The sequence below is a fragment of the Prionailurus viverrinus genome, chromosome X, assembly GCF_022837055.1.
Source record: "Prionailurus viverrinus isolate Anna chromosome X, UM_Priviv_1.0, whole genome shotgun sequence".
NCBI classification, from domain to species: Eukaryota; Metazoa; Chordata; class Mammalia; order Carnivora; family Felidae; genus Prionailurus; species Prionailurus viverrinus.
Genome location: NC_062579.1, coordinates 76,043,504 through 76,065,450, shown reverse-complemented (window position 1 = coordinate 76,065,450; position 21,947 = coordinate 76,043,504). Strand labels below are relative to the sequence as shown.

The window sequence follows — 21,947 nt, the reverse complement described above, 5'->3', positions numbered from 1 at the left end:
GCACAGAGCCTGACACGGGCCGAATTCAGAAACAGGGAGATCATGACCTAAGCCAAGGTCGGATACCTAACCGACTGAGCCACCCAGGCGCCCCTACTTTTATTACATTTTACGTCTATAAATCAAATAGTATAATTCTCCACATTTGTGGGTTTTTTTTCCAAATTATTTTGTTTATACTAGGTCTTTATCGTTTCCATATAAATTTGAGGGTAATTTTGTCAAGCTATACAAATATGGCTGCTGAAATTTTGATTTTGAATACACTAAATTTATAGATTGATTTGGAGAGAATTTAGCTTACCAGTATTGTATTTCCTGATCCAGGACCTTGTTTTATCAAATTTATACGTATTTCACCTTTTTGGAAGCTATCATGAAATTATATATTTTATCATTATAATTATATATAGATAATAATTTCAATTTCCAATTATTCATCACTAAAACACAGGAATACAATGGATTTTTAAAATATCTATCTATAACTGCAAACCCACGAAATTAAAGTACTAGTTCTATAGTAGGTTTATTGTAGATCCCTTAGGATTCTTTAAATACATGATCATGTGATTTGTAAATAAAAACTGACTGCTTTTTGAACTATAAATTTATGAAGGAATTTTAATTTTTGATGTTGTTTTAGTTCTGAAAATTCATCAAGACTCTGCTGCACTACGGTCTAATTGGCTCATCTCATGGAAGGGATTCAGGTATCTAGGGGCCCCTAACAAGAGGAGCCATCAGCTGCCCTGTTTTTTTCCAAGTTCTAAAAAAGAAGCTGGCTGTATAGTCTATATTTATGTAATGACTTAGAAGAGACAGATGGTTGGGTTCCCCCCAACTTTAATTCTTATTTTCAAATAAAAATAACTAAAGTATATTGATTTGGGAGGATTTAATATAAAAAGAACAAAACAGATATTAAGAATTTTTAAAAATCAACTCTCCTGGGCTCTTTTCCTCACTCATCTCTTCTGCGCATTTAAAATTCTTTTTAACGTTTATTTATTTTTAAGACAGAGAGAGGCAGAGCATGAACGGGGCAGGGTCAGAGAGAGGGAGACACGGAATCTGAAACAGGCCCCAGGCTCTGAGCTGTCAGCACAGAGCCTGACACGGGGCTCGAACTCACGGACCATGAGATCATGACCTGAGCCAAAGTCGGAAGCTTAACCGACTGAGCCACCCAGGCGCCCCTCTCCTACACACTTTAAAAGTGGAGGGAAAATGGAGAGAGAGCACTAGTAGCAGAAAAGACAGCAAGTGGAAGAAAGCATATCCTTGGAGCAAAGAAGGGGAAGAAGCAAGTCCCCAGAGAAGAACTGGGAATGGTCAACAGGCCCCTGAGAAGATACTGCCCTTCCCAGGCAAGCAGAGAAAAGCCCAGGAATATACAAAGACGAAGAGTCACAGAGCCCAGCCTGGAGTTACTTCGAAGGACGAGGCGACAGAGGGAAGGTTCGCAGACCAATCAGCTCTGCGCCACCTAGCGGGCAGCAAAGGGCGCGGGATGGGGGTAGTGCCGCTCGCGGTGACGAAGGCCTCACGTGACCCGCCAACGGTGACTCGAGCGCCTAGCTCTAGCGTCAGACTGGGCCGGCGCTCGCTCCCTTCTCGGTACCTGCTCCCGGTGGCCCCGAGGGCGTGCGGGACAGGGGCAGCCCCAAAGGGTTGGAGGCGGAGGGGGAGCAGGTAAGGGACCCGGAGGAGGGGGAGCGTCCCCTGGGCTCGGTGTGGGAGAGCCCACGCGGCCCGCGGAGCCCTCCTCGGGTTCCAGCTGCCCGATGGCGAAGCCGCGGAAGGACCGCAGCCTCACGCCAAGCTGCGGACCGCGTTTGGCCACAGAAAATGGTAGGGTGGAGGGCTGGACCGCTGTGAGGCAACGACCCTTTGCAAACACCTGCCTCCTGCACGCCCGGCCCCGCCCCCGTCCTTCTTGGTGTAGAAAATGGTGGTCTGCGCGGGGCATGGGGGGTCTTGGCGTAGGGGTGGGACGGCCGTAAGGTCCCGGGGCCTAGAAAAGGCTGGGTGGCGACGGGTTGGACCCAAGCGCTGGTTGCATCAGTCCCCGCTCCCTTACTCCCGCCCTCTGCAGGTGTGCGGGTCTAAGTGTCGCAGCGGCGCACTCGCGGCTAGAATCGGGAGGAGGAGACTGCAAGGATAGGCCCAGGTCGGTGTGGGGGATAGTGGGGGGGGGGGGCGGGGGGAAAGTGTGGAAAGCCCTGAGACCCCCAAATCCCCCGCCCCACCAAACAGCCCGTCCTCCATCTTGGTGCCCGCAGAGGCCTGGGCTTTGATCGGCAGGGAAAATGGTGGGCTTTGCGCGAGGGAGGGGAGAGGAGCGACTGGGAGGGGGTAGGGCTCTTACTGGGGGTCCCCTAGAGGGCGTAGGGAGCCTCTCAGGTGGGAAAAATGAAATTTTAAAAAGGCTAAGAGATCCAGGGCTCTGAATCTTGGAATGTGCGTAGTAGGGCCTCTGTCCTCGGTGCTGATCAGTCGTAATAAATCCTTCTCTGTCTTTTGTCTCTTAGGAGCAATGGCGTCCAAAGAGGAACAAGCAGTAAAAAATCTCAACATGGAAAATGCCAACCAAGAAAACGAAAAAAAGAATGAAGAGGAGCAAGTTGCAAATAAAGGAGAGCCCTTGGTCCACCCTTTGGAAGCTGGTGAATATTGTGTGCCTAGAGTAAATCGTAGGCGGTTCCGTGTTAGGCAGCCCATCCTGCAGTATAGATGGGACATGATTCAGAGGCTTGGAGAGCCACAGGCAAGAATGAGAGAAGAGAATATGGAAAGGATTGGGGATGAGGTGAGACAGCTGATGGAAAAGCTGAGGGAAAAACAATTCAGTTACAGTCTGCGGGCAGTTAGCACTGACCCCCCTCACCGTGACCATCATGATGAGTTTTGTCTTATGCCTTGAATTCTGATGTTTTCTTTGAAGTTAATAGGAAAACACACCTACCTAAACTTACATGTTTTCAGTGTACCTTTGTTGTAAACCTTTTGGTGTTAACCTGTTTCTTGTGTGTCTCCTATGACCGCTTCTGATTGAATATTGTATTTTGACCCAATGTGTAAGATTCTGTCAGCAAGGGAATCTTACCCTATTGAATGGCAAGATGCTCATTATATATTGTGAAGTTAATAAAGCAGTTTAAAAAGGCATTCTCTGTATTCTTTTCTATTTCAGATCTCCTATATTTTGTATATGAAGACAGTCTAAGAATATATAAAGTAAAAAGTTAAAGTGTTTATCTTTTTATGGTAGAATTATGAATAATTTTAATTTTCTTACCTATATTTCATTTCAGAACTAAACACATTACTAATGAAAGAGCTTAGCCACCTATAAAAACAATGTGGGCACTTACCTAAAAACTTGTGACAGAATCTCAGTTTTAGCTTACCTCTGGATCTCTATTTAGAAGTATAAACTAATAGTGATAAGAGACACATCTTTTTAAAAATCATACTCATCAGAAAGATGATGATAACTCCAAGGGCTGCTGTGTGTACTTGGTGAAGCAATAAGTGTAAGCTTTCTCCAAGTTCTTGTTCCCACTGGAATGTGTGCATGACCCAACTCTAGATATCCCTTTCAGCTATTTGGGGAAGTTTCCAAAGCCAGTTCTTCCCTATACTCCCAAACAAGTCTAGTAGACTAAGAGGTAAGTACTTCCATTCCTCTGCTACTGTGCCCCATTCCCAACTTCTCCCCTGGGTACATGAGTTCAGGAGTCCTCAAGGTGAGGAAATCCCACTGATTTTTTTTTTCCGAAACACTCAATAAAGTGAATCCTCACTCTTCTATAAAAGTGTAAATTCCCTCTCCCTTTTTAGCTTCATGAAAAGACCTTATCTGTATAGTTCTCTATTTCTTTAGGTGTGTAGTTCTTTCCTAAGAAACCTCCTTAGTTCATTAGACTATACAGGATGTGTAAGGGAACACAGCTCACTTTCAGTCTGAGACAGTCCCTCCTCATTTCAGCCCCCTGAAGTTTAGGAATATAAAGAATTAACCTACATTGAGTTGAATGCCAGGAGATTATGTCAACGAATACCCAAATGTGGGTAATTATGAGAAGTCCATTGGAGGACTGTTGGGTTTAAGTTCCAATAGAACTTGGGAAATGAAGTCGCCTTGGAGTGTGCTATGTAGGTGAAGTATATATTATATATGAAGACAGTCTTGTGGAAATAAACTTAGAATTTAGGATTCTAGGGGTGCCTGGGTGGCTCAGTTGGTTGGACACCAACTCCAGCTCAGGTTATGATCTCACGGTTTGTGAGTTCAAGCCCTACATCGAGCTCTGTGCTGACAGCTTGGAGCCTGAAGCCTGTTTTGGATCTTGTGTCTCCCTCTCTCTGCTCCTTCTCTCTCTCTCTCTCTCTCTCTTAAAATAATATAAACATAAAAAAAATTTAAAGAAGTTCGGATTCTAAAATGGAAGTTTGCAAACCACAATCTAAGAGCCAGATTTGGCCTATTATTTTTGTGTCCAATGAGCTAAGAATAAATTTCATGTTTTTAAATGGTTGAAAAAAATCAAGAATATTTTCTGACATGTAAAAATTATATGAAACCCAAATCTTAGTGTCCATAAATAAGTTCTTATTGTAATACAACCATACTTAGGAATTTACACACTGTCTGCACTACAGTGGCAGAGTTGAATAGTTGTGAAAGAAACAGTTTTGCCTGCCCGCAAAGTGTACATATTTATTATCTAGCCCTGACAGAAAAAAAATTGCCAACCCCTGCTCTGGAATATAATGTCACAATAGCAGTTGTGAAACCCAAGGAAAAAATGGATAAGCAGGTGAAAACCATGTAACGGCAACCCCCAGACATCATAAATCAGATGCGTAAGCACTTCCAAAGCCCTCCCTCCTCCAGGTGCTTGAGATATAAGGCACATTCATGCAAGTTCATACAGAGAAAAGCTAGAGTTGAAAGGGCAGGTGAACTGATGAACAGAGAAGCATATGCCCTACCATACTTCCTAAACTTGATTGTTAATATTAGCACCAGATTTTCTGGAAAACAGAAGCATCCTAGATTCACTGGCCTAAGGATATTCTTCATCCTTGAAGAAAAAGTGGAAGCTTACATGTGAACTCATGCCATACTGTAATAGAAGTTTAAGCATGTATATGCCTAGAAAAATGTACATCTCTTCCATGTAAGGCAGATCCAAGTTGCCTTGTTAACCTCAGAGAAGGATCAGTTCAGGATCCTAGTCTTTGAAGAGAGACACTGCTGTTAACTAGCTTCCCTTGGTTGTTAGTAGTGTTTGGATCTGAAGGGACATCTGAGGGAGTAGTATGTGAGTGGTTAGGCTCCCTATACAACGTTCAGGTAACAAACAACCAGCAGAAAGTGAGTGAAAGCCAGTAAGGGAACAGAGCATCAGGTTCCCTCAAGGGAAACAGACATACATATATTTGCCCATTTATATCATTTCTATGTGTTGTGTAGTGAGTCTCCTTTTCTCCCTCTGGCCATTGTCCATGAAAAGAACAAATTATTCCCATAAGTGCCTAAAAATTTGGATAAAGAGAAGGCAGTGAGATTAGGGATTGTGCCCTGGTTCTCAAAAAAAAAAAAAAAAAAAAGGATGTGCAAGAAAGAGGCTTGAGATATAGATATGTGGTGGGCCATTGGAGTTTTAGCATATCATGCACATCTAGTAGGTATCTGGTGAATGAAAAATTCAACAAAGTAAGTATGGATTTACTGGTATTCAGCAAATGACAAGTATGTACATCTTTGAATCCTTATGTAAATTGAGATAATAATGCAAATGATGTTTCATAACTTTTGAATAAAAATAATTACTGCTTGTTTTCAAAAATTCAATTCAATTGAAGGAAATTCAGAAAATAAATTTAAAGGCCACAATGTGACCAAAGAAAGCAGTGCAATTTGAACTTTCTAGTCAGCCAGAGCAGGGAGAATACACAGACACTGGACTCTTACAGGAGTCCAGGTGGCATAGGAAACTTTGATTAGAGGCGAAATAAATCCTTCATGATTAATTATCATTTAAAACACAAAGCCATATTTATGCTTCAAGTGAAAATGGAATAACGGTATGGATTTACCTCCCTAACTGAAACAACTAAAACCGGGACAAAATACATGAAACAACAGTTTTCAGTTATTTAACGTCCAGAGAGTTGGGAAAGTTAATTGAAAGAGCAGAAACAAATAATATGAGCCTTCTAATTGCCCCCAGCTTACTGTGTATTGTAGGATTTATAGCATATGTAGAAGTAAAATGTATGTCAATAATAGCACAAAGACCAGGAGAGGGTTAATAGGAGTACAGGATTTTGAAGTTCTTATTCTATACATTAATATCACTTGAAGGTAGATTCTGAAATATTAAAAATGTATAAACCTTAAAACAATCATGTTAAAAGTTGTAGCTGATGAGCCAACATATGAGATAAAATGGAATCTTCAAATAGTCAATGAAAAATGTTAGAGGAAAAAGAACAAAGAGCAGATGGGACAAATGGAAACAAATAGCAAGATGATTGATTTAAGCCCAAATAAATCAATATCAATAATTGCATTCATGTAAAATGTCTAAATACCTCAAATATAAACCAGATATTATCAGATTGTATATAAAAGGAAGACAAATATATGCTGCCTATAAAACACGTATTTTAAATTTAAAGATACGAATTGATTACAAGGAATGGAAAAACAATGAGCAATCTTAACATCAATCAAAACAAAGCTTGAGTGGCAATATTGATTCAGATACAATAAATTTCAGGGCAGAGAATAGTATCAGGGATGGGGCACCTGGGTGGTTCAGTCAGTGAAGCATCCAACTCTTAATTTTGGCTCAGGTCATGATCTCACAGTTTGTGGGTTTGAAACCCACATCAGGCTCTATACAAACAGTGCAAATCCTGCTTGAGATTCTCTGTCTCCCTCTTTCTCTCTGCCCCTCCCCTGCTCTCTCTTTCTCTCTGAAAATAAATATTTTAAAAAAAAAATAGTAATAATACCAGGGATATTACAGTTATAGAAAGTCATTACATAATTTTAAGTGCTAAGTTTGTCAAAAGGACATAGCAATCATTAACATTCACATGTTACAGTGCTTTAAAATAGATGAAGGAAAAACTGATAGCACTGAAAGGGAAACAGACAAGTCCACAATTACAGTCATAGATTTCAACACCTTCTCTAAAATATTGATAGAACAAGTAGACAATCAGCAAGAACATATATCACTTGAAGAACACTATGAAACAACTTATCTAGTTGACAATTGTAGAACTTGCCACCAACAACAGTAGAATGTACCTTTGCTTCATTTGCACAAGGAACACTTACCAAGATAGTCCATATTCAGGGCCAAAAAGTAAGTCTCAAAAATTTTAATAGGATTCATATCATAAAATATATGTTTTCTGAGCAAAACGGAATTAAATGAGAAACTAATAACAGAAAGATATCTGGAAAAATCCCAAATATTTAACATCAAACAGCACATGTCTAAATAACCCAAGGAAGAAATCAAATAGGAAATTATAAGGCATTTTGAACTGAATGAAAATGAAAATTCAACATATAGTAATTTGTGAGATGTGGCAAAAGCACCACTTGGGCAGAAATTTATAGCACTGAACATACATATTAGAATAGAATGAAGCTCTATATCTATTAAATAAGTAGAAATCTTTAAAAAAAGTTTTTTATTTGAAGTATTTTTGGTATCCAATGTTATATTAGTTTCAGGTATACAGCATAGTGATTTGACAATTTTATACATTAAGCTATGCTCACCATGAAAATAAATGGAAATTTTATTTAAAATACTTCCTCTAAAGAAAACCACAGGTCAAGATGGCTTAACTGTTAATTCTACCAAACATTTAGGAATTACATAATACCAATTCTATTCAAAATCTTTTAGAAAATTGAAAAGGAAGGAATAGCTCCCAACTCACCCTATGAGGCTAAAATTACTAAGATAACTAACCAGACAATTATGTTACAAGGAAAGATAACCATAAACTAATCTCCCTCATGAACATATATGTTCATTTTTTTTAGAGAGAGAGAGAGAGAGAGTATGAGCAGGGGAGAGAGAGAGAGAATATTTTGTTTTTGGTTGTTTTTATGTTTTTTTAATATGAAATTTATTGTCAAACTGGTTTCCATACAACACCCAGTGCTCATCCCAAAAGGTGCCCTCCTCAAGAGAGAGAGAATCTTAAGCAGGCTCCACATTCAGTGCAGAGCCTGACATGGGGCTCGAACCCATGACCCTCGGATCATGACCTGAGCCAGGCACTCAACTGTCTGAGCCATCCAGGCACCTGCCCTTTTTAAAATTCAGTTATATATACAAAACATAATACACCATTACTAAGTAAGGTTTATCCCAAGGATTCAAGATAGTGTTAAATTAGAAAATCATTGTAATTCACTACATTAACATAAAAGAGAAAAAAAACATAAGATAATCTTAATGGGTGATGAAAAAACATTTGCTAAAATTGAAAGAATTATTACTGATTAAAATACTCAGCAACCACATATAGAAGAGACCTTCCTCAACCTGATAAACTACATCTACAAAAAACATACATAAGGATGTGTATGTAAAGACTAAATGTTTCCCACCTAAGATGAAAAACAAAGCAAAATAAACACTTTCATAAATTATATTTAAAATTATACTAGAAGTTTTAGTCAGTACATAAGAAAAAGAAATAAAAGTCATACAGATTGCAAAGGAAGAAATAGAAAATACTCCTAGAAAACTATTATCTATGTAGCAATTCTATGTAGTATACAAAAAGCTACTAGAACTAATAAATAAGTTCAGAAAGGTTGCAGGATACAAGATTGAAATACAAATTTAGTTGTTTTTCTAATTTTCTGAGACTGCTATAACAAATTACCATAAGCTTGGTGGCTTTAAAAAAACACCCAGAAATGTATTCTCTTATAGTTTTGTAGGCCAGAAGTCCAAATCAAGGTGTAAGCAGTGCTATGTTCTCTCTGAAATTCTCTAGAAAGGAATCCCTCCTTACTTGTTCTAGCTTCTAGTGGCCTCAGACAGTCCTTGACTTGTGGCAACTTTAACTCTAATTTTTGCTTCTCTTCTGTATGTCTGTCTATGTGTTCTTTGTTTCTTCTAAGGATACATCCATTGGATTTAGGGCCCACCCTAAGCCACTATGATCTTTCTCAACTATTTTTTTTAATATTCTATTTTTAAGTAATCTCTATGCCCAACATGGGGCTCAAACTCACAACCCTAAGATCAAGAGTTCCATGCTCTACCAACTGAGCCAGCCAGGCACCCCTCATCTCAATTCTTAATTAATTACATCCACAAAGACCTTATTTACAAATAAGATCACATTTTGAAGTGCTGGGTAGACATGAATTTTGGGGGAAAATATTCAGTCCTGTACAACAATGAACAGCCAGATTAAAATTTAAAACAATATCATTTACAATAGCATCAGAAATATGAAATATTTAGGGATAAATTTGGCAAAGATATTCAAGACCTGCACATTGAAAGCTATAAAACATTGATAACATACATTAAATCCACCAAATTCATAGGAAAAGGGATCATATTTGTGGTTACCAGCAGTGGGGGTGAGGGGAGGGAAAATTGTAGAAAAGTGGTCAAAAGGTAAAAATTTCCATTTATAAAATAAATAAGTCATGGGGATGTAATGTAAAGTGTGATGACTATAGTTAACACTGCTGTATGATTTATAGAAAAGTTATTAAGATAGTAGATCCTAGGTGTTCTCATCACAAGGAGAAATTCTTTTCTTTTCTTTTTATTGTATCTATATGAGATGATGAATGTTAACTAAGCTTACTGTGGTAATCATTTCACAATATATGTAAATCAAAGCATCAAGCTATCTTAAACTTATACACTAATGTGTGTGAATTATCTCTCAATAAACTGGGAGAAAAAGTTGGAAACAACCTAAGTGTCCATTGACAGATGAATAGATAAACAAAATCTAGTATATACATAAAATGGAACATTATTAAGTCTTAAAAAGGAATGAAATTGTGACACAGGCTACAATATGGATAAAACTTGAAGACATTATGCTAAGTGAAATAAGCCAGACAGAAAAAGATTCGTGATTTCATTTATTCAAAATACCTAAAGTAGTCAAACACTTAGGGACAGAAAGCAGAATGGTGCTTGCCAGGGCATAAAGAGAGTGGGGCAAGGGGAGTTAGTTTAATGGGTACAAAATTTCAGTTTGGGGAGACAAAGAAAGTTCTGGAGATGGATGGTGGTGATGGTTGCACAACAATGTGAGTGTACTTAATGCCACTGATATGTGTACTAAAAAATGGTTAAGAAGGAAAATTTTATATTATGATAACTTATCATAATTAAAAAAGAAATTTACAAGTCAATCTTCCAGGCCCAACATTGCCTTTAGAGTCTACACACATCCCAGCCTCCTTATAATACCAGAACCATGAAAACATGACTCGTGTCAACCCGAGTAGGTATCTACTTGGAAATAATACCACAGTCCCACATCCTAGATGACATCACCCCAATCCAGAAGCTTGCCACTGGAAATGATGTTTCTTCAGATAACATGGTCCCAGTCAAAGATCTTATATTGGAAATGACTTTGCTCTCCAAACAGGGGAAGACTTCACCCCAGACACTGAGACCATCATCTCAACAATGCCTATATGCTGCCTTTCCTAAAATACTGACAAATTGAACACAATATATTTATTGTTTTTCTTTCTTTGATATTGGGGATTCTATTACATTTCTTCAGTTCATTATTTACTTAGTTCATAACCTGGTATATGTTTTTCTCTCTGCCAAAAGGTATACTGTATATTTCTACACTTCCATATCTAAAGGGGAAATCTTGTAGAAGTTACAACTATTAATGCCATTTTAAAAATTAATGGAGATTATTGCTTGCCTCATGAGGCAACTACCTCCTAGACCACCCCTCATCTACCTTGGTTATGGCTGGCCTATAAGAACGTCTTATTCTTCTACTTGTTTTCTTCCTTTTTATTCTCATAATAAAAGGTTTTTTTTATGTTGTTTAGGGCAACTTATGTCCTGCTCTCTGTAAATCTTTTCTACTATGTGAGCCGCTCAAATATCCCAATAATGGAGTTCAAGATGGATGTCAAGACATCTAGTCATCAACTACATCATCTTTTTTATTTTTATTTTTATTTTTTTGTAAAAATGCTGTCGAGTCAATTGTGAGGCCCTGGCTAGAGGCTGGTTAGTTGCCCTTCATGAACAGATGATAAAGTATACACTTTTACCACTTCCCAGATCATGCATTCACACTCTGTGACACTACGCACCAGCCCTATTTGCCCATGGGCCAGGTTCCAGACAACAAAGAACAGCCCCTATGCCCTGGAGCCTGAGAAATTATTCAAATTAGCCAATCCTCAAAGGTCCAGAAAAATGTAGCTAGCCCCACCTAATTTGTAATACATAAACTGCCCTTGAGAGATCCAACTAGCTGTTATCCAGGTGTAATGCCTGTAGCTTTGCTTGGCAACTAACTTTCTCTCTTTTGGAGCTATAAGTAACAAAGGGTTCTGCCTTCTATCTATTTTTGTGACAGTGTGTTGTGTTCCGCAATCAAAAGAACCTTTAAATTGTATAAAGTCATTTACAAAAATAAACTCACACAATATACAAAAATTAACTCAAAATGTATCAAAGAGCTAAATATATGAGATAAACTTTAAAACTCTTGAAAGAAAACAAAGGTATAAATCTTCATGTCCTTGAATTTGGCAATGAAGTTTTAGATATGACATCAAAAAGAAGAACAACAAAAAGAAAAACACATAAATTGGACTTCATAAAAATTAAAAACTTCTGTGGATAAGAAGACACTTTCAAGACAGTAAAAAAGCAATCCACAGAATGGAAGAAAATATTTGCAAATCATATATCTGAAAAGGGTTTTGTATCCAGAATATATGAAGAACTCTTATAATTCAATAAGAAAATGACAAGCAAACCAATTTAAAAAATGGACAAGGGTCTTGAATAGATATTTCTCCAAAGAAGATCGATAAATATCTGATAAATACAAGAAAAGATGCTTAATATTATTAGTTATTAGGAAAATGCAAAAATAAAAAAAGTGAAAATTAACAGTTGTCTTTGAGAATGGAGAGCAATTGGAACCCTAATATATTGGTGGTAGGAGTGCAAAATGTTGCAGCCACTGTGGAGCAGTTTGGCAGTTCCTGAAAAAGTTTTACATAGAATTACCACATGATCCAGCAATTCCATTCTTAAATATTACCCAAGAAAAATAAAAACATACACCCACACAAACACTTATACAGAAGTGTTTAAGGCAGCACTTATAATGGTAGAAACATGGGGGCGCCTGGGTGGCTCAGTCGGTTGGGCGTCCGACTTCAGCTCGGGTCAGGATTGGGCGTCCAACTTCAGCTCGGGTCACGATCTTGCGGTTTTGAGTTCGAGCCCCGCGTCGGGCTCTGGGCTGACGGCTCAGAGCCTGGAGCCTGCTTCCGATTCTGTGTCTCCCTCTCTCTCTGCCCCTCCCCCGTTCATGCTCTGTCTCAAAAATAAATAAACGTTAAAAATTTTAAAAAAATGGTAGAAACATGGAAATAACTCAAATATCCATCAATGTTGAATGGCTAAACAGAATACAATATGGGCATACAATTAAATATTATTCAGCCATAAAAAGGAATGAAATACTGTACATACTACAATGTGAATAGACCTTGAATATATTATGCTAAGTGAAAGAAGCCAAACATGAAAGGTCACATATTGCATGATTCCATTTATATGAAATATCTAAATTGGATAATTCCATGGAGACAAAGCAGATTAGTCATTGCTAGGAACCAGTAAAAGGGAAAAATTGGTAGTGACTGCTTAAAGGGTTTGGGGTCTCCTTCAGAGTTAATGCAAATATTTTGGAATGGAATAGAGAAGATGGTTTCACAACATTGTGAATGTACTATATGTCACTGAGTCATACACTTTAAAATAACTAATTTTGATGTTATGTTAATTTCTCCTAAAAATAGAGTCCTATTTGAAAAAAAGATATTTATAAAAGTATATTCTCTAGGCTAGTTGGCCTTCACTTGTTTTTATATTGCATACCCATCTGAATATCTTATGATACTAGTGGATCCTATCCTAGGCACACACCCGGTGCCTAGGTACACACCCGGTAACAATGTACATATCGCTCCCAACCACACACACATGCACATCATTTTGAATATAATTCCAGAGGATTAAGACGGTTCTCTAGGGGGGCCTGGGTGGCGCAGTTGGTTAAGCGTCCGACTTCAGCCAGGTCACGATCTTGCAGTCCGTGAGTTCGAGCCCCGCGTCAGGCTCTGGGCTGATGGCTCAGAGCCTGGAGCCTGTTTCCAATTCTGTGTCTCCCTCTCTCTCTGCCCCTCCCCCGTTCATGCTCTGTCTCTCTCTGTCCCAAAAATAAATAAACGTTGAAAAAAAATTAAAAAAAAAAAGACGGTTCTCTAGTTAAGAATGCTGGAATCCAAGGAGAAAGTTCTCTCACTTTAACATAGGTCAGCTTCTATTTGTGTCTTCCTTTTCTCACTCCCAAGTAGCTTCTTCTCCATCTCCTCTATATCTTTTCTCTACCTATAGCTTCTACTTTTCCATGATATCAATCTGCTCATGTATCAGGGTTTCTCTGGTTCCTAGGTACAGACCTTTTCATAAGTGCACATACTCTAGTACCTTCTAAGCATATGCAATCTTGCATACCATTTCAGGTGGTCCAAGACTTCATCAGTTGAGAATGCATGGTCTACGTAAATCAGTACAGTCACCATGTCAGACTTCCTTAGACACTGAACCAAACTTGGCTCAGAGGGCACAGGATGGGTATGCACTGGGAAGCGGAAACCTTGCAGCATGCAAGGTGCTTTGGTGCTTCCTAGGTGCTCTGGCGAAGATACTGCAATTTAGAAACCCATCAGGCATCACCTCCTAAGTCAAGCAGTAGGCAGCAGACAGGGTCAAAGAAACTTCTACTTGGACACTCTGAATAAGGGCAGAGAACAGGTAGGTATGGAGGCTCTCCCCAGAGCAATCATTTCTCTGGGTTTTATAGAAAACTTCCACTGCAGGGGGCTGGAAGGGATGTGTCTTGGTTTTCAGTTGTTAGGACAGCATTCCCATCTCTGCTGGGGTTGACTTACTTCTGTGAGAATTTGGAAGAGGAAGGGAAGGATCCAAAGACATTTACTCAGGTCACTACCATGGTCATCTCTCCATGTTCGTTTTGGAGTAAGCAATAGTCAGGTGCCTGAATGCAAAGGAAGAGAGGCTCTGGAAGGTGAGAAGAGGATCTGGAAACTGCACATTCCCCGCTTCTCGAAAGGGCAGGGAAAATCAGACCATATCTGCATCCCTCAGATCCTCAGCCACCTTTCCACAACAGCTAAACTTCTGAATGAAAATAGCCATGGACCAAATGTTGAAGATTGATATTGTGTCTGCCATCAGATTTCAGCAAGTCTACTTAACACTCAGTGATTGTTTAGGCACAATAAATACATGTATTTTTAATAGAACATGGAAGAACTACCTATTTATGAAAATTACAAAAAAATATTTTGTGTATAGCCAGTTCAAGCCATTTTCCATACAGTAAAAATTAATGCAATGAACTTAATTTTGGAAACTTGTTGGTTTTTTTTCTATCCTAAACACATTCTTTGCCCCCAAATGAAAATAGCTTAATTTAATTTTTGTTTATAAGAATAACCCATGCTGAGGGGAGCAAATTAAATAAAACTGAAAAAAAAATATTTAGAAGAAAATAAAATCCCCACTTCAACTATCTGCTTCCCTACCTGGCAATCCACCGTGTACCTGCTATGTGAAGATCTGGAGGAGAGGAGAAACGAAAATCAGTGGCTAAGTTGAGTAGATTGACGGGATGGGGTAGGTGCTCTGAGATCAAAGGAGAGAAAGAAAAAACAATCCTCAGAAATGTACCAGTGGCCAGTTGCCCTAGGAGAAAATGTAGCTCTTCCCTGATAAAACAGAACAAACACATACCACAGGGAGAAGGGGCCACATTTGATCTTTGGGATTAGCAAAGACCAAAATGGGTGACAGGGGCTCCAACGGTGAGAGGAGGGGACTTAAGCAGAGCGAGGCGGAAGGGGGCTAGTGAAGGGAAGAAGTGGGCTGGCTCCTGACGCACTTTCTGCTGGTGGGAGGGGAACTAGGGACCCGAGCCCACTGGTGACGTTTCCTTCACGTGATCAGAGGCCTACGTGTGCAGAAGTCCCTCTCCTCCAGGTACCAGCTCCCTATTTCCGTGGAGAAAGATTTCAGACTGAGGGACAGAGGGCAGCTGCCCTATAGCCCTGCAGGTCGGTACAACCAGAGGAGAAGTTGCGGGGGGCGGGGGGGGGGTGCACTGGGGTATGGATGGTAACTGATAGAGGCTACAGAGGATCCTGTCTGCTTTCCAGATGCCACCCCCTCCCACCACCATTCATTTTGGCGCAGGAAATTGTATGAGTGTTGAGGGAGAGGTCTGGGTACCAGCTCTTATTTCCCCGGATAAATGTGGGCTTATGGCAGAAAGAAATGTGAGGAGACGGAGGCATCTCTCTGGAAGGGCTACAAATCCACAGGCACCTGCGGACCCCTGGGGTGGGGGATGGCAAAGGGCAAAGACCCGAGCGGGTCCAGCACTGGATTCTCTCTATCCCTTCCTTTCCCAATGGGTGTGTATTTGGTACAAGAAATCCAGGGCTTGGCAGGAGGAGGTGGAGAGGGACAAGGGGTTGAGAATGGGTACCAACTGGGATCTCCTAGGAGGCAGGTTATCCAGAGACGTCTGGCGGAGAGGGCCGGGGGAGGGGGATGACGATGAGGAGGAAATAGCCTGATCTATGCCGGGCAGCTGGAGGATGGCACAGCCTGTGAGCCAAAGGTGGGGAGGGCCTGTGTTCTCTGCATCTCTTCTCCAACTTCCGTCCATTTTGTAGCCGAAAATGATGGCCTGCAGGTAGTGGGGGAGGGGGGGAGGAGGTGCTGCAAAGAAGGGAGACAGAGGTTCAGTCTGGAGACTGGAGCTCCCTGTTGGGGAGGAGTGGCTTCTAAACTAAAGAACACTAACAGGAGATAAGATGAGCCAAATCTACTGAATTTGGAAATAATTTGTCTCTTGCATTGTAGGAAAACGTGGTATTCTGTGTATGTAGAGCGGCAAGGGGTGTCAGGAGTGCTCTGGACGTTTCAGTCCTGCCTCCTGACTCTATCTTCATCATTTTCAGAAACGTGATGGACTTTGTGCTATGTGGGCACCCTGGAGTGGGGGGTTGGGAAGGCAGATACCTGAGCCCAGCAGGATCTGCCTTCTGAACATCACTGTCCTGAACCTCACTCATTTTAGTGCAAAAACAAATGAGATATAAATTTGGGAGGAAGATTCAGAAACAGAGTAACTCTTTGGAAATAATTATTCTCTGCCATTGCCCAGTGGTAGAAAATGGAGGTATTAGGGAGGGGCTGTAAAGGGGGATCCGGGAAGCAAGGAAAAGGATTGGGGGGTGGCACGAGTTGGGAAAGTGTTGACAACTATAGTGTGAAAAGAAACAGCGTCCCAGTTGCCAGTCATTCACTTCTCATTTACCATGTGTCTCTTGTCTCTTTATAGGTCTTCAGGTCGGTAGTTGTAGGCACCAACCCAAACAAGAAAAGGAAAGACCTGCAGTATCAGTGCAGGTCAGTGGGAGAAGGTAACTGTCCCAGGACCCCTGGGAGTAGCAGTGACTTAAGCTTGAGCAGAGGTTGGGGAGGACAACCTTCCTCCAAGCCACCCTACTGCAGTCTCAGAATACATGGCCTATGTCAGGACCCTAAGGGAAGGAACATGGTGCTTTATGGCTGGTGAGGACCAAGGGAAGAACAAAGAAGTGAGAGACGAGAGACATAGCATCTGTGAAGCCCCTTGAAGATATTAGAATAGCTCTGAAATCTGAGAACTGGCCATTATCTGTTATATCTGCAGTTCTAGAAGTCTTACAACTGCAGGCAAGGAAAAAAAGAAACTGGCCAGGATTCCTGCAGGTCAGTGTGAGTTGGGGCTACCCATTTAAAATTGTCCTGGGCATTGCTAAGGCCAGAGCAAAGTTTAGGGACAAATCTGCTCTTATACAGTTCTCAGCACACCCCACTTAAATGTAGAGAGAAGCACCTGTGAAAGTTTCTGTAGGGCTGGCTCATGTAAACATGTGGAAGCGGGGAGGAAAGGGAAAAAATGTATAGGTAAGAGTGCACCTGTAATTTGGGTAGGGTAAGGAAAACTCTAAATCATAAAAGCAAATATTTTTAGGACCTATATTATACAACCTAAGTTCTCCTTTTTGTCTCCTAGGACAGGCAAAGGAGGGAGAATCTTAACATGGAAAAGGTCTACAAAGAAAATGAACGAAAGCCAGAAAATGAAGGAAACTTCAAAAATGAGGGAAAGCCAGAAGACGAAGTAGATACAGAAGATGAAGGAAAATCAGATGAGGAAGAAAAGCTGGAAGTGGAGGGGAAGCCAGGGCATGAGGGAAAGCTCCAGAATGAGGGACAGCCAGATGATGAGGGACAACCAGAAGACGAGAAAAAGCAAGAAAAGCAGGGCAAGTCTGAAAATGAGGGAAAACCACACAGTGAGGGCAAGCCAGAATCCCTGGCAAAGGCTGAGAGTGAGTCGCGGGCTGCCGAAAAGCGCCCAGCTGAAGATTATGTGCCTAGGAAAGCAAAAAGAAAAACGGACAGGGGGACAGACGATTCCCCCAAGGACTATCAGGAGGACTTTCAGGAAAGGCACTTGGGCAGTGAGGAGATGATGAGAGAATGTGGAGATGTGTCAAGGGCTCAGGAAGAGCTAAGGAAAAAACAGAAAATGGGTGGTTTTCATTGGATGCAAAGAGATGTACAGGATCCCTTTGCCCCAAGGGGGCAACGGGGTGTCAGAGGAATGAGGGGCGGAGGTAGGGGCCAGAAGGACTTAGAAGATGTCCCATATGTTTAATGCCTTTGGCCTTCAATTCTGATTTCTCTAGTGAGAATATTGCTGACCCTGCTTTCCCTGGTAGGCATTTGCCGGGCTATGTGCTTTAACCTTATGCTGATACTTTGCTTTAGGTGTCACTCTCGGTTACCAGCAGCCTTCACCCAACTGCAGCACTCTGTCTTTAAGTAGGGAACTTTCACCCATGTGCATGGAAAATATGTTCATGGTACATTGTAAAATAATAATAAAAAAACAGTTTTCAGAACCGCATATACAGCATCAGCCCATTTTTGAAAAAAAATAGTTACATAATACATCCATGAGTAGGGAAAACTATGAGTGTATCAAAAGAGAAATGGTGGCTTTCTCTGTGTAGTGGCAATGGAAGAGATTATCTTCTCTCATCTGCTTTTTTCCTGAAAAAAACATAGATTACTTTTACCATAAAATAAATAATAAAAGATGTAAAAATGGGAAAACACATACAAAGCAATCAAAATAACAGTTCAGTGAGTTTATGAACTCAGTGGAGACACTTAAAATTACTTTGGCAGGATGTGAATGATGTGTTAAATTCACATTCCCTCTGGGACTCAAAAATGGAGGAATTAACCTGAGAGTTATTACAGATCCATTTCTGTAACAGTCTCATCATCTGTGAAATGGGGATAAAACTTCTCTTCCAGGGCTGTGGAGAAGATCAGATGAGGTATTGAGTATGTGAGCTGTATTGAGTTGACTCCTACCCTCTGACCTGCAGTAACAGAAACAGAACTCTGTTTGGGGGAGGGCTGAAGGAAGTCTCACTTGTGTTCAGGAATAAGTCCTGGAAGCTAAGAAGTGGGTGCCACTTTACCTTGAGTAATACTATGTTTGATGTGCACTGTGCTTCTTCTCATGGGTCCTGCACTCCCCTAAGGGCCTCACTGCTGCTAGTGGGTTGGAATCCTCAAGGTAACAAAACCTTTTTGATTTCCAGAGAGTCTCTGCTGAGTTGAATCCTCACTATGTTCCCTGCTAAACTGTGGAGAAAGTCCCTCTTTCCATGTTATACTGTAGTTTTAACACTGACAAGAAATGTGGGAAAATGCTTTGTAAATTTTTAATTAATATACTTTTCAGACATTATAATTACCCCATTAGACTTGCCCTTTTCAAAACAAAGAATTCATCTTACTGATTTTGGTACCCACAACATATAATAGAAGTTTTTTTTTAAAAAAAAGCCAGTACATTATCAAGTCAGAATGCCTCAATTCTTGCTCCAGTTCTGTCTCTGATTGAATATGTAAGCCTGAGCACATAATTTCATTTTTTAGCAACTGAAACTTAACACTCCAAAAGGAACACAGCAGTACAGGGATTATATCACAATTCATTGGTAAATGATTTTAACATTGGATATAGTAGTAGTCTCAAATTTTGCTAGCTGCCAGCAGACTACCTGCATTAAAATCATCTAGCTACCTTGTCAAAAATTCACAATCCTGGCACATCCAATATAGAAGAATCTCTTTTGACTTGTCCTCACAATGTCGGTGTGTGTGTCTTTTGTTCTTAGCTCATTTTTATCAAATGGATACCTGTAATTTTTTTTAATCCAAGAGTGCAAAAAATTTATTATTAAAAATCTCAGTCTGCCTTGCCATTCCACATTCTCATCCTCCAAAGGCAACTACCATAAACGTTTTTGGTTTCTTCTAGTATTTATCTCCATACTTCTGAATAATATACTTACGCTGCAATTTCTTTTTTTATAAACAGTTGCATTGAAATGTAATTCACATACCACAACATTCACCCTTAATTTTAAAGTGTACAATTTATTGGTTTTTAGTATATTAGCAGAGTTCTGAAACCATCACCACTATTAGTTCCAGGATATTTTCATCACCCTGAAAAGAACTTTATACACATTAGCATATAATGGTGTTCCCATTCTCTTCTCCCCCCAGCTCCTGGCAAACAATGATCTACTTTGTCTCTACAGATTTGCATATTCTAGACATCTCATATCTATGGAATCATACAATATATGACTCCTTTCAAGTAGCATGAAGTTTTTAAGTTTCATCCATATAGTAGCATGTATCAGTACTAAAAATTCATGTACATGGGATTTTTTGCCTTTTAAAATAAACTTCATTGAGAAGACAAAATATGATATTTACAAGTACAGAAATTATGGTTCTGTCTTAGCTTATTATGTAGATAACCTCAGTGCATGCTAATGATTATGTCCAAAGTTGCATTAACTTCATTTAAATGCTTTGATTCCTTTTATGAAGAGGTACTCTAAATTTAATGTACTTGTTTCTTGTCTGTTTTAAAGTAAACACAAGTGTGTAGTATGTGATACACTACTTATTCATTTCTGCTCAAAGAACCAAAAATGTTTTTCCATTCTTTTTTTACTTGAAATCTTTCATTTTACTGAAATATAATTTACATGCATTGCTATATGTTTAAGATGTACAGCATGTGGATTTATTTACATATTTGTAAATTACCACAATAATTAGTTGTATACCCATAATCTCATATAGATATGATAAAAAACAAAACAAAACAAAACAAAACAAAACAAAACACCTGTTGGGAGAGGGGCCTGGAGCAGCACCACCTGTGTGGTGCAATGGTGTTGTGTGGAAGGTTCATGTAGGCTGAGTTTTGAGTGGATGCACGACTGTATGAGTGTACGAGTGGGCCATGCAAGGTGAGTGTGTGCCCCAATCCCTGAGCCCTTGCCCTCCCCCACACTTTGATAGTATTTGATCAAGGTGTGACCCTACCCCTGAGGAGCTGACCTGAGATGAAAAGCTTCCCTCCCAAGAAGTCCCCTCCTCTGTGCAGGGATCTCCCTCCTCAAAAAAGGAAATAAAAAGAAAAGAAACGAAAAAGAAAAAAAATACGGTGATGAGAACTATTAGGATTTACTCTCAACAACTTTCATATATATTATACAGTAATGTCAACTTTTTGCATTTAAATATGTGTTTTATTTCCTTGAGTATATACCTAGGAGTGGAATGCTATGCTATGTGGTAATTCTATGTACAACTTTTTGAGGAACTGCCAAACTGTTTCTTAAAGCAACTGTGGCATTTGACAGTCCCATCCAGATCCTGTGTTCAAGTGTTCCAACTTCTCTGCATCCTTGCTAACACTTGTCATTGCCTGTATTTTTTATTTTGGCCATCTTAGTATAAAGTGGAATCCATTGTGGTCTTGATTTGCATTTTCCTAATGGCTAATGATGTTGAGCATATTTTCATGTGTGTATTGTTCATTTGTATATCCTCTTTGGAGAAATGTCTATTTAAATCCTTTACCCATTTTAAAATTGGGTTGGTTGCCTTTTTATTGTCAAGTTTTGAGTTCTTTCTTGATCTTGGCTACAATTCTCTTATCAGATATATGACTTGTAACAGCTATTTTCTAACTTATTAACTTAGTCATTATCCACTGGCTTTCTGATACCATAATTGAGTAGTTCTCTCTTCTCATCACAATCTCCATATCTATTGCCTATCTCCTAATATAGCTTTATCACATCTAATGTGTATTGTAACAAGCCTTCAGTGATTCTGTTGTTTAACTCTGAGGACCATTTGTTCATTTGTCAGGTTAGGCTAAGCTTATTCTAGGGTAGCTACCAACCCCAAAACATCAGTGGCCTACCACAACAAAGGTTTATTTTTGAAACTTCATGAGGATTGGGTATGGACAGGTTCTGCTCCCTCTAGTTTCCCAGAGATCCAGACTAATCACGATACCACTGCAACAGAGGAAAAGCATACATGGAGATCTCACACTCATTTTTCCACACCGTGGTCTAGAAG

The 21,947-nt window shown here is 39.9% G+C and overlaps 2 protein-coding genes and 1 non-coding gene across 6 annotated transcripts; all 3 read left to right on the top strand.

Annotated features, from left to right (window-relative positions):
* The first annotated feature begins 1,561 nt into the window (after positions 1-1,561).
* On the top strand, positions 1,562-3,165 carry LOC125157376 (protein BEX1). Of its 4 annotated transcripts, none has more exons than XM_047844022.1 (3): positions 1,562-1,695; positions 2,099-2,173; positions 2,535-3,165. In XM_047844022.1, exon 3 carries the CDS (start codon positions 2,540-2,542, stop codon positions 2,924-2,926), a length of 387 nt encoding a protein of 128 aa, XP_047699978.1. In that variant the 5' UTR covers positions 1,562-1,695; positions 2,099-2,173; positions 2,535-2,539; the 3' UTR covers positions 2,927-3,165. The 4 variants fall into 4 exon arrangements, with proteins under 4 accessions (XP_047699978.1, XP_047699980.1, XP_047699977.1 ...); XM_047844024.1 differs by having other exon boundaries at positions 1,564-1,620; XM_047844023.1 differs by lacking the exon at positions 1,562-1,695 and adding an exon at positions 1,713-1,854.
* Positions 3,166-17,502: 14,337 nt separating this feature from the next.
* TCEAL5 (transcription elongation factor A like 5) lies at positions 17,503-18,123 on the top strand. Its single transcript, XM_047844225.1, has one exon. The coding sequence runs from the start codon at positions 17,503-17,505 to the stop codon at positions 18,121-18,123; it is 621 nt and encodes a 206-aa protein (XP_047700181.1).
* A 2,569-nt stretch (positions 18,124-20,692) lies between these two features.
* LOC125158046 (small Cajal body-specific RNA 2) lies at positions 20,693-20,957 on the top strand. The gene has a single exon (XR_007149170.1). It is a non-coding gene; the product is annotated as a small Cajal body-specific RNA 2 (non-coding RNA).
* The last annotated feature ends 990 nt before the right edge of the window (positions 20,958-21,947 follow it).